At 42.9% G+C, this 13,276-nt stretch overlaps 1 protein-coding gene across 1 annotated transcript; it reads left to right on the forward strand.

The window, feature by feature from the left end:
• Positions 1-2,308: 2,308 nt before the first annotated feature.
• Positions 2,309-9,407, forward strand: LOC139541911 (proline-rich protein 35-like). Its single transcript, XM_071346792.1, has 4 exons — positions 2,309-2,428; positions 3,335-3,408; positions 6,224-7,754; positions 7,902-9,407. The coding sequence occupies exons 3-4, from the start codon at positions 6,400-6,402 to the stop codon at positions 8,776-8,778; spliced, it is 2,232 nt and encodes a 743-aa protein (XP_071202893.1). The 5' UTR covers positions 2,309-2,428; positions 3,335-3,408; positions 6,224-6,399; the 3' UTR covers positions 8,779-9,407.
• Positions 9,408-13,276: the final 3,869 nt, after the last annotated feature.

Genomic DNA, 13,276 nt, shown 5'->3' on the forward strand with positions numbered 1-13,276 from the left:
GCTCTGTGTGTGTGTGTGCGTGTGTGTGCTTGTGTGTGTGTTTGTGTGTGTGTGTGTGTGTGCGTGTGTGTGTGTGTGTGTGTGTTGTTGCGGGCAAGCGGAGGAGAAAGAGCCCCCGACCACCCTCAGACGCACTTCCACCTGACATACCCCTGTTTCCTCATACACACAGTCAGTAGTACACAATCATACACACACGGTCAAACTCAGTAGACACATACACACAAACACACAGGCAGAGTGTCATATGTACATGCTTGTGCGCACACACACACACACACACACACACACACACACACACACACACACACACACACACACACACACACACACACACACACACACACACACACACACACACACACACACACACACACACACACACACACACACACACACGTGTATGAACAAATACAAACAAACACTTATTTTAACTATAGATTCTGGACAAAATCTTATATATGTTTTGATGTATGCTATTTTAATTATTTATTCATTCAATAATACATAATCTCTGAAATTAATATCTGAAATGGGTAAACACATCTACAGAGAATAGCCTACAAGCACAAAAAGGCAAAAACAACAAGACTAAAATAAAGAAAGGAAACAGAAGAAACGCATAAAAGGAGGAAAAATTACTGACAAGTACAATTTTCCAAGCTATCTCATTCGGAACGATTTGACACAAATATCCCTATGCACAGATAGACAGCTGAGTTTCCCCCCATCTCATAATTTAGCTCCACATTTATTTATCTTTTCTCATTGATATATCATTGGGATTTTGATGTTAACTTTTACTCTAATGTCATTGACAAAGATTGTGACATTCCACAAATGTCAACATCATTAGACCTAGCTTGATGATGAAACCATCCTTTGAACAGGCCTGCAATAAGAAGGAAGAAAAACATGACATTTAGATGTTAGCCTATCATATATTTATGACATTTTGATGAACATATTAACTTACATTTAAAACATAAGATTAGGCCTAGGCTACATGGTGTTTTGGTGGTCGGCCCTATAAATAAAGGCTAATAATTTTCAAAAGCAACGATATTGAAATATGCAGTAGTGCGGCTAAACTACCCAGTAAAAGTTATAAGTGACTGAACTAACAAGAACAAGAACAAACCAAATCACAACTTCTGCAGGCTGTATTAGAAATCTTAACCGGCCACTGTCGCTCATGAATAATAGGCCTATGCATTTAATATTAATACAACTTGTCTCCACTTTTAAAAGAACTTCCATCCAATACAATTAAAGGTCCAATGCAACTTTTAAAAAAAATCTCAATATCAAGTCATTTCTGGGTAACAATTAAGTACATTACTGTGATTGTTGTCATTTAAAAACAGTCAAAAAGAAACTAACTTCTTATCAAGAGCAATTTCTCAAGCAAGAATTTATCTAGGACTGTCTGGGAGTGGACTGAGTGTGGAGGGGAAACTGAAAACTAGCTGTTATTGGCAGAGAGGTTTGGAGCACTCCATCTTTTTGATTTATTAACTTATTAACAGCCTGCTGATGTCATCAGGCAGGCCAAAATTCCATCCCACCAAAACAGGCTGAAATGTCAGGCGGTCTTTCTTCTTTACCTTTACCTTTTCAAACAGCTCTTACACTAAAAGGGCATTATCATAATTTTCACAATTTCACAGTATTATTCCAATCTCATAGTGTGGAAATATATATAAAACACAGGATATATATATATATTAAATATATATAAAACATGTTTAATCAAGTTAATCACAGGAAATATATATAAAACACGTTTTAGACTGCACTGGGCCTTTAATGTCCATTTGTCTTTCAAAGATGTCCATACTTAACTTGTTGAAACAATAGGCCTATCCTATTCCACACAAGTGCAAGCAGTTGCAAAAAAAATGTACCTGCCAAAGCATAATTGAATCTTATTAACCACCAATTTGATACCAGGTTGTTTTGAAATCAATTAGGAGAGTGCTGCCTGACAGTCGAATAATTCCTGATTTGAAGGTAAGTTTTGACATTTATGCCTAGGCTATGTTGTGTGAAAAATGAAATACTCCTGAAATAGGTCGGTCAAACAAGTGTTGAGGTTGAGCGTTAGGCCTATCAGACCTAATTTGAAAACCAACTAGAAATTGTAAAATAAAATATTCTAATTGTACATACTGACTAGCCTACCTATAGTCTGCATCGAATTAACGTTGAACCAACCTTTGCTTCTGTATCCTTGCTGCAAGGTAGACACCACATGCGACAATACCGAGGACGGAGCTGCTGTATTATAGTGCCCCAAGGCAATGCTCCTAGTCAATATCTTCTACACACTCGCTTTCGCGCTCCCATTTGAGCTGGATATGCGCTGTCTGCTTGTACCGCTATACGCAGAGAATTGACATACAGACACACCACGGACACACACCAGGTAGGAATACCAGATTTATTCCCTAATTTCAGATACCATATGTTGTATAATTAGTATGAGTAGGTTTTATTTAGAAGGCTATGATTATTGGGCTTTGTAGTTGTGTTGTGTCAATGTTTGTAGCCTATTGTCACAATTGGTCCATAGACACCGTTGTCCATGGGGAAACAGTGTAATGTGTTCTGTTATTTGACATTCATGGAATTTGTGTGAAAATTAAATTACAAATATTTATAATATTTTACGACTATATTATCTTATATAATTAAAACAGCCTACTCATTTTGGAAGATTGTTATGAAACTGTCACTCAAAATTATTTCATTACATTATTTCAAAACATTTTTAATTCACAGAAGGAAATTACTTGAAGGGTTACTTTGTATAGATTTTTGTGATTTTCATACATAGACTAAAGTTGTATTTTAGGCTTAATTGTTTATAGGATTAAAAAAACTCCTTATGTATAACATTGTGATAACTTGGGTTTAGACTATCTATCAAAGTCTAATTTAGGACTGAAGCCCAGATATTTTTGAGAAGTGTAGAAATAAATTATGTGTTATTTGGATATTGACTGTTTCACAATATCATCAACAATATCATTAATGTGAATTCCTTTTGCAACTCAAAAAAATGGAGAGGAATGTTTTAATGGTTAACTTCACAGATGTATTAATATCACTGCATATTAATTCAATAAATGTAACACAAACAATCCCCCATAATGTCAATGTCAAACATTCAGATGTATGTACATTCTATGTACTGTATGTGTAGTTGAATATTGACCATTTTTATGAGGCCCCGACACACTATCACAGTATTATCAAATAATAACTAAATCTAGATTAACAACTAATATTCATGTTGAATTCTTATATATTCTCCCATCCTCTTTTTCAGGACCTTCTCCTTAGTTGAAGTTGACAGAAGACATTGGATCATCACTCAGTCTTCACTGCAAGCCACCATCTTAGGTAAAGTCACATCCCTTATGAATTTAAAATAGAATGCAAAAGTATAACAGTTATACTCTCTGTATTAGTCAATATATAACTATAACATAAAGAGAGTAAATAGAAAGGCTGATTCTGCACTCTATAAAATGTAATTATTTCCTGTCTGTGAGTAGCCAACATCTCATATTGGTGCCATTTGATACATTTGCACCCTTCCCCCAACCCATCCAATGTTATAGGTTTTGTTTGTTATTGCACGCAACTTGTCAATGCTTTTAGTGATGTGAGCTATCTTAATTGAAACAATATATGTTGAAGCTGAAGCGATTATAGGCTTGTCTGACCAGGAACCCATAAAAGCTTAAAACAAGGATAGGGGACCGGAGGGGAGGAGGGGGTCGAGGGTTTGGTGGCCACTAACAGTGTCCAGCAGTGAAAAAATCTAAAGGAAAAATGATTTTTATTGATTGCCTCCTAATAGCAGCTGTTAGGCTCTATTATGAGCTCAGAGGCCAGGTCAGAGCCTCAGGGGTAGACGAGCAGGATTCTGCAAAAAGGCCTGCCACCCTGTGTTAGAGTGAGTTTTGTTATCCCTCTTGTACTGCAATGAAGTCGAGTTCAATTTATGTCTATCTGTCCTGGTGTGATGTGCGGCGTGATGTGCGGCGTGATTGTTTAATAAAAGTTTATCGTATTCTTAAACAAGTCTTACCTCAGCCCGGACCCCTAAACATTATACAGGCTTTCATCCCTGAACGACCACAGGAAAAATACAAAATAAACGATACGATTACAACGTTTCTTTCTTCCCCCCCAAAAAGACACTATACATTTTTGTGGAGTGTTTGAAATTGGTTTGAGCGAGTTATTCACAAGGTTAATTAAACTAAAGTGATTATTATGTTGAAATATGGAAGAAAGTGGTACTCTGTTGAGATAAGACAGTAGTTAACTGTAGATAATTCAATTTATTGGTCTTGTATTTATCTATAAAAATAATGGTGAGACAACGCTGCATACAATTATGGTATTTAAATCAGCCGCATCAGTTAATAGAGTAGGTCAAGTGTGTAAAACTTTATTTTACATTTTTATGTTAAAATCTATTTGACATTTAATCTGCATTGTCCAATTGTTTTGTTTACCTTTGGGAATAGTGAACTACCATAGTTATAGACGGACACATTTCTTGATGACATTTTCCAATGTTTTTTTATTATTTTTTTACGAGTGGCAAATATATATGATTTCACTAAAGAAAACTTAAGTAGTTTCTGAAAATATTGTAACGTTGCCATATTTAGTGCACTGGCTTATTAAAAAACAAATCCCTGATAATCAGAATACATGACAAACATTACATTAGAAATAGTTCACATATTCACACAAGGAACAATTTATCTTACCTGATATTTATTTGAAAAAAATGTTACATGACCTAATAACCACCTCTCTGAGTCTTTGGGATTCATTAAAAAAAGTAGCACGAGTATCATTTAGTACCAATTCTTTACTCCCAAAACGTCACAATTGTTACCATGTAATTTTACATGTAATTCTACAATTCCAGCTGTAATAAATCTCCCCTCTTATCTGTCCTGTGAAATGGATGAAAGAGTATATTTAACTTTGAGAACACCACCCCAACTCCAAAAGCACCGAAGTAGGTAGAAAAGTGGGTGAGAGGAGAGCAGTTGAACTCGGTGCGATGTGCCCTGACCCAAATCCCAGCCCTGACACTAACGATGCCCTATGGGCGTGACGCCAGGCTCTCATTAAGAACCAGGGCCCATGCCCCCACTAACCCCAACACCCGCCCTCTTAATTAAACCATCACCCTGGCCATGCTGCACCGGTAGCCGGCCTCCATGGGCCCAGCCCAGAGCCCATGTAGCCAGGCCAGGGCCGTGAGTGGAGCCCCCTGCACAGGTGCAGAGCTCCCCGGGGCTGCCTGTCCCCCCCCCCCCCCCCCCCCGGGCTGCCTGTCTGCCCCCCAGCACTGGGACATGCTAGCGCCTGGTGCTGCACTGGAAATAATGATTAGTGGCAGGTACAGTGAGAACAGAGCAGTGGGGGCCTCCCCGCAGTTGGGTTAGTGGCAACTCAGTTCAGCAGCTCAGGCAGACAACACATGATGCACTCTCATAGACACACATATGAGCATGCAGATACATAGCCCCCCAATGCAGATAATTAGACAGTAGTTAACTGTAGATAATTACATGTATTTATCTTGTATTCATGTATACACAAAACATAGTTTCCGGGTCAGATAGAGAACGTGATCAAAATGATCAATACTTTGCATTTATGTACCTTTTTTAAATGTTTTTATTTGTATATTTGTTAGGCAGTCCACAAGTAAATATGATATGAACTGAATATGAAATTATATTTATTTGTATATTGCACCTATAATTTATTTACTTTTTATTGTTATTTAATTAATCTTTATTTAACTAGCCAAGTCAGTTATTTTACAATGACGGCCTACCCCGGCCAAACCCTCCCCTAACCCGGACGACGCTGGGCCAATTGTGCGCCGCCCTATGGGACTCCCGATCACGGCCGGTTGTGATACAGCCCGGGATCGAACCAGGGTCTGTAGTGACACCTCTAGCATTGAGATGCAGTGCCTTAGACCGCAGCGCTACTCAGGAGAAAAACCCACCCCCAACAAAAATATGACAAAAATTCTAATAATTGGCCACAACATTTCGGTTGACTTTCGATTGAATGTATGAGATGATTCTTTAATTGATGTTAATACTCATCCCTGAACATTTAATTGTTATGTTATAATAAAACAATATATGTATCTTGTATTCCACAGCTCCTACCCACCTGGATCCCAGGTTAAAGAATCTTTAAAGTTATGTATATAAAGGCTAAAGAAATGTACTACATCTAGCCCGAGAAAGAACGAGAGCCTGCATCCCTACAGCCTCATCTCTCCAAGACTTTCACACACCTTCTCCTCAGAATAACCTGCATTGTGAGGACAGAGTTATGTCCCCCATCATGTCCAAGGAGGACCACACGTGTAAGCACAAGGAGCGCAAGCCCAAGAAGCCCCACTACATCCCACGGCCATGGGGCAAACCCTACAACTATAAGTGCTTCCAGTGCCCCTTCACCTGCATGGAGAAGTCCCATCTGTACAACCACATGAAGTACAGCCTCTGTAAGAACTCCCTGTCTCTGTTAATCGAGTCCGACTGGCCATACAAGAAGGGCAACCTGCTGCACCTGGACCAGCTCCGGCCCCTCCAGCAAGCCCACTCTCTCCGGACCACAGTTGGGAAAGAGGAGCACGAGACAGCTACAGGGAATGAGGAGAGGCCCCGGCAGCAACGGGCCATAGAGGAGGAAGGGGAGAGCCCGGGAGGAAAGGAGGAGGAGGAGAGTGGACAAGGAGCTGAAGTCACTGAGATGACCAGAGAGAGCTCTAACAGGGGCTCAGAAGGCACAGCCAAGACAACCAGTAAGCGTCCTGAGCCGGACCTACTGATGACTGATATGTTCTCCCTGGAGGACCAGCTCTTGAGAGCACACTCGGTGGAGAACCAGCTAAAGCACTACAAGCTGTCCAATACGTTCCTGACTGCGCCTGACCTGCTGTCGGAGCAGTGGCGCCTGCTTGCCACCAGCCACACCACGGCCGAGGGCGCCCAGCCCAGAGTGAGCAACTCCATCCCCTGCTACCCACCTCCACCCGGCCTGGTGGACTACCAGGACCTCACAGAACTCAACCGGTCTATCCTTGGGGTGGGATACCCCCTGAGCCCCAGCCTCTTCTCCTATATGAATTCAATGAATGCAGTCCCCACTGCTGACACCAATATAACCGTACCGACTCAAGCGCAGCTAGCCCAGCTCCCCTTCCTGGCATCGGCCGCTCAGCTCTTGCACCCGGCATCCGGTGTGCACCATCCCACCGACCGGACCCTCCTGCCGTCCCACTTCTACTACCCATTCCTCTGCGAGCATGCCTTTGGAGCAGCCTCCACTAAGAGCGACGTCAACAAGGTTCTCAAAACCTCTGCGAATGGCCTGGAGCCCAACCCCAGTTACCAGCCCAAAGTCAACTTGTGGAAGGTGCCTGCTCTGAGGCCAGGTACCACCACCACCTCATCCCCTACAGCATCACCAGACCCTTCCTACAGGACAGGGGACAAGCTCCAGGCTGCAGTCAAGGAGGGGAAACCAGGATGGGGCTTCAAGAGAACAGGGGCCCTCTTGGGGACCCACGAGCCCCCTGCAGAGAAGAGGCCAGCCCTCGGGTTCACCCTGGATCTACTCAAGAACATTCAGAACACCACACCCATCTCCATGGCAACAGAAAAGCTCTTCCTCCACAGCAGGTAAGATCTTACTTTTATAAATATAATTTTGGTTATTACTGTTTCACTATATATTTGTCATATTATTCGTAATTTACTTCGTATTTTCCTCTCTGAAATCTCTGATTTCTAAAATGCATTTTCTTCTCTTCTGTGGTCTCTCCATAGTTTTACAAATGCTCAGTCTCAGTCCCGGCCAGCGGAGCAGTGCTACACAAATAACTCCGTGAGCCCAGTCAGTGAGTCGCCCTCTCCTCGGCGTTGTAGAAGACCCAGCAGCCAGGACTCTACCATCGGCCAAGGGACGGGGGAGGCATCCTCAAAATCAGAATCAGCTGCTGCCCTCCTCAGCAACCTTTCCAACGCTCTACAGGAGTACCAGGATGCCGAATGCAAGATCTCCCACCTGGAGAAAGAGGACCTCATCGCTCAGGGACACCTATGGGAACACCTGAACAAGATCCGCAGCGAGCTCTCCCACATCCACCATGCACTGGAGAGGACAGCTCACCAGACGGAAGGACCCCTGGATCTCTCCATCAAGAAGGAACAACCCGTGCTGACTGAGGTGGTCGCGGCCGGTTACCAGGGCCTCATGGGAGCCTCACTTAAAGACGACATCACCACGGAGACTGAGGAAGACGATGAGGAGGCAGAGGAGGAGGAAGCGGAGGAGGAAGCGGATGAGGAGGAAGATGAGAATGAGATGAGGAAGGAAGCGATGAAGGCTTCGTTAGAGCGTCGAAAGCAATCGCTGGACGTGCTGATCAAGATGAGTCAGGCTGGGGTGCAGGTGGTGAAGACGGAGGTCCTGTCACCAGGGGGGTTGGGGTTGAGGCCAAGCCAGGCGGAGGGTCTTTGGCCAGGCAGGACCACCAAGTGTGAGGCTGACTCCAGCGTGCTACTTTGCACTGATGGACGGCCCCTCGCGGTCTTCACTGACTTCCCCCCCTCCTCCAACAAAAACTCCAAGAGGCCCCTGTCCATTCAGCGACTAGGGGTGCCACAATGTCTGCCAAGCCCCCTGACAGCAACAGACTCCTAAACCTCTCCTGAGAAGCTTAATTTCCCAGCTTGCCACGCTCCTGAAAGCCCTCCTGAAGACAACACACTTTTGTTCATGCACTCCTTATGACTCTCACTGTCCAGGCAAGAACTCTCACCACTAATATCCTCTCAAAACACCACCGCCATCTCCCCCAAAAGATAACAAAGATTAGCACCTTAAATAAAGGTGGGGGGATGAAGAAGTGACGAGGAATGACAAATGCACTAAACTAAACATGTTGATTGTTGATACAGGATTATTTGGGAAAACAATTCAAATGGGCAGTAGCGATGCTTGAAATGTTGTTGTAGGACAAAAAATAAACTTGCACTTAAAGAGCGACACTGAACACATGTAAATGAAAATATGTTTTATGATCGAAGGTATGAATCCTCTTACAATTCTGTCCCAAGTTGAGAGACAATCCTTTGAACTGATTTGTACATATTGTAATGAATTTGATTGATGTAATTAAAATTAATTAAGAAGTTAATGTTATGTTTTATATGAATGTCGTCTTGTTGGATTGTCTTGTGTGTCTGATTAAACCATTGCACCGTACACGTCCACAGTACACATCTGTAACAAATGCACTTCCATTTATTTGAATAAAGAAAGAGATTGTGTATTAGGTGTTGTAGACTTTTGCTATTCTACTCTTTGTATGGGGCATTTTGAGTGAATAAGTGAATGTATAGTGGCATTACACAGTGAAAAATACACATTTATTTTGCAAGAGCATTTGATATTCTACAAAAGATATATCAAACCCTGGTTATTTTGGCTAAGACCCAGTAGGGATGAGACAGATACCCCTCAATGGTGTATTGTGCTTTCCTGCCCTTGCCTTTTGGAGGGACAATCAAGCTCAGGATCACAACTAATACAGGGCAGCAACACGACTCTGTTCATATACAGTACTGTAGTCTAACCCATGTCTACACCAATCCAATACTTCTAAATGTGTGGGGAGTAGTGAATTAGAGCACACTTCGGGAGAAAGGAGAGTGTTGGGACGCAACGCCTCTATCTAGCAGGTATTCCCAAACGAGGTACTCCACAATGCCGTCGGGGGTACGCCAAATAAAAAGGTGATTCATATATATATATTTTATATTCACATTTTCAAACAGTACATTTATATTTTCCAACGGGGCTATACATTTTGGTGAGGTTTTTTTCTCGGCTGAGTAGCCTTGTTTCACTGCCAAAAAGAAAATTAAACCATCCTCTGTTCAGCGAAATAACAACACAATGTCAAATACCGGTAGCCAAGTCAAATAATCACATTAACCGTTACTCTCTTGTGGGAAACCTTCACTCTAGCGCAGACATTTAGAAACAAAACATGACAATTTGAAAAATAAGCCACAGGAGATTTTTGAGCGAGAATAAAGACGACGTTTGAGTAGTAAGACATGTATAAAAGCAACCATTAATAAGAAGGGGCTAGAAGCGTCTTATATGGTGAGCTACCGAGTGGCTAGGACAGGCAAGCCCCATACCATTGTGGAGGACTTAATTCTTCCTGCTGCCGCAGATATGGCTGGGACAATGCTGGGGGAAAAGGCCAAAAAATCTATACTTTATCTGTCATGCCCTGACCTTAGAGATCATTTTTATGTCTCTATTTGGTTTGGTCAGGGTGTGATTTGGAGTGGGTATTCTATGTTCTATTATTTGTATTTCTATGTTTTGGCCGGGTAGGGTTCTCAATCAGGGACAGCTGTCTATCATTGTCTTTGATTGAGAACCATACTTAGGTAGCCCTTTTTCCCACCTGTATTTGTGGGAAGTTGACTTTGTTTATGGCACATAGCCTTTAGCTTCACGGTTTGTTTTGTAGTGTTTATTGTTTTGTTCTGCGTCTTTTCGAATAAAAAGAAAATGTACGCCCACCACGCTGCGCCTTGGTCCTCTTCTTTCAACGGCCATGACAGAACCTCCCACCACCAACGGATCAAGCAGCGTGGTAAGGAGGAGCAGCGTGTTCAGGATTCATGGACTTGGGAGGAATTCCTGGACGGTAAGGGACCCTGGAGGCAGGCTGGGGAGTATCGCCGTCCACGGGAGGAACTGGAGGCAGCGAAAGCAGAGCGGCAGCGTTACGAGGTAACACGGCTAGCAAGGAAGCCCGAGAGACTAGCTTAAAGTTTTCTTTACTGACCATCATTTTCACTTGTCTGACTGCTTGCATGATGACGAGTTTCTCACACCTATCTAGTTTTTTCTCGCCTGAATGATCTGAATCTAGGATTACAGGGACTCTCCGCAACTATATTCAATGTGCGGGACAAAATTGAGGCTATGTTTAAGAAGTTGGAGCTCTTTTTTGTCTGCATTAACAAGGACAACACACAGGTCTTTCCATCATTGTATGAATTTTTTGGGTGCAAATGAGAATGTCAAATGTGATGTAGTGCCTGAGTGAGCTGGGTGCGCAATTATGCAGGTACTGTACTTTCCCGAAATGGATGACACAAACAACTGGATTCGTTATCCCTTTCATGCCCTGCCTCCAGTCTACTTACCGATATCTGAACAAGAGAGCCTCATCAAAATTGCAACAAGCGGTTCTGTGAAAATTTAATCAGAGGCCAGTGCCAGATTTCTGGATAGGGCTGCGCTCAGAGTATACGGCCTTGGCAAATCACGCTGTTAAGACACTGATACCCTTTGCAACCACGCACCTATGTGAGAGTGGATTCTTGGCCCTCACTAGCATGAAAACTAAATACAGGCACAGACTTTGTGTGGAAAATGATTAAAGACTTTCTCCAATACAACCCAACATTGCCGAGTTATGTGCATCCTTTCAAGCACACCCTTCTCATTAACCTGTGGTGTGTTATTCACAATTTTTGATGAACAAATAAGGTTTTATATGTAAGATGACTAAATAAAGAGCAAAATTATTGATTATTATTATATTATTATTTGTGCCCTGGTCCTATAAGAGCTCTTTGTCACTTCCCACAAGCCGGGTTGTGACAAAAACTCACACTCACACTCATTCTTATGTTTAATAAATGTATTGTGTAGTGTGTGTGGCAGGCTTACAATGATGTAAAAAAAAACATTTGAGAGTGCGCTGACCCTGGTGCTAGAGGGGGTACGCAGCTGGAGGTTGAATGTTTGAAGGGGTACGGGACTATAAAACGTTTGGGAACCACTGAGCAGGGTTTCCCAAACTTTTTGGGCCCATGACCCCATTTTGATATCTGAATATTCTCGCCATCCCAACCATGTGAAAATAATTATGTAATTAACAGCCATTGTTAAACATTGTATTTGGGGTGAAGGTAGTCAATTGAAAAACATTAACAGTATTTCTGATTGTCTTCTCAACTCACCATCACATACTTTAAATGTGGGGCTATGACAGTCAATTGCAATAGTCTGACATAAAGTCTCATCTCACCATTTCACCATGAGATGGGTGTGCTTGAAACATATCGCGTTGGAGGTTCTCAAAGTCAGGGGGCATGGTCAACAGTGCGCACCTCATCTCTGCTGTCACATCCAACATGGATCAATATTTTGTTTTAATGCAGACGAGGGCACTGAATCCAGCTTCACACTGATGTAAGCTGGTGAAGTGGAACCATGAGTTTTATGGTGCTTTAAAGACAACTGGGAACTTGGAAAAATACGAGGTCAAATCATGACATCAGTGATCTTCAGGTCGGAGGCCCAAGTTCCAGAGTTGGAATTCCGAGTCAGATGACCGTTCAAAACGTGTTTTTCCCTGTCGGAGCAATTATTATTTTTTGATTAGGGAGGTCACCGCTCCTTTGGACATGGTGATGCAGGGGGGTCACACGGAGAGAATTAGTCTCTTCCTTATTGACTCTCCTGCGTTTCCCGTGCTGCTGGGCCTACCCTGGTTTGCTTGTCATAATTCCACTGTTTCTTGGCAACAGAGGGCTCTCACGGGGTGGTCACGAGAGTGCTCAGGTAGGTGTTTAGTGGTTTCAGTTGGTGCTACTACGGTGGAGAGTTCAGATCAGGTCACCACCGTGCGCATTCCCCCTGAATATGCCGATTTGACTCTCGCCTTCTCCAAAAAGAAGGCGACTCAATTACCACCTCGTCGACGGGGCGAGGTGCAATAAACGGTGCAATAAACGGTGCAATAAACGGTGCAATAAATCTCCTGGTAGACGCTGCACTTCCCAGGAGTCACAGGCGGATACGGAGGCTATTATAACATATGTCCCCGAATCCCTGCGTCAGGGGTACATTCGGTCCTCCACTTCACCTGCCTCCTCGAGTTTATTTTTTGTGAAGAAGAAGGAGGGAGGTCTGCGCACAAGTATTGACTATCGGGGTCTGAATCAGATCACTGTGAGGCATAGTTACCCGCTACCGCTCATAGCCACAGTGATAGAGTCAATGCACGGAGCGCGCTTCTTCACCTAACTAGATCTCAGGAGCCCTTACAACCTGGTGCGTACCCGGGAGGGAGACGAGTGGAAGACGGCATTCGGTACCA

This window comes from Salvelinus alpinus, chromosome 17, assembly GCF_045679555.1.
Source record: "Salvelinus alpinus chromosome 17, SLU_Salpinus.1, whole genome shotgun sequence".
NCBI classification, from domain to species: domain Eukaryota; kingdom Metazoa; phylum Chordata; class Actinopteri; order Salmoniformes; family Salmonidae; genus Salvelinus; species Salvelinus alpinus.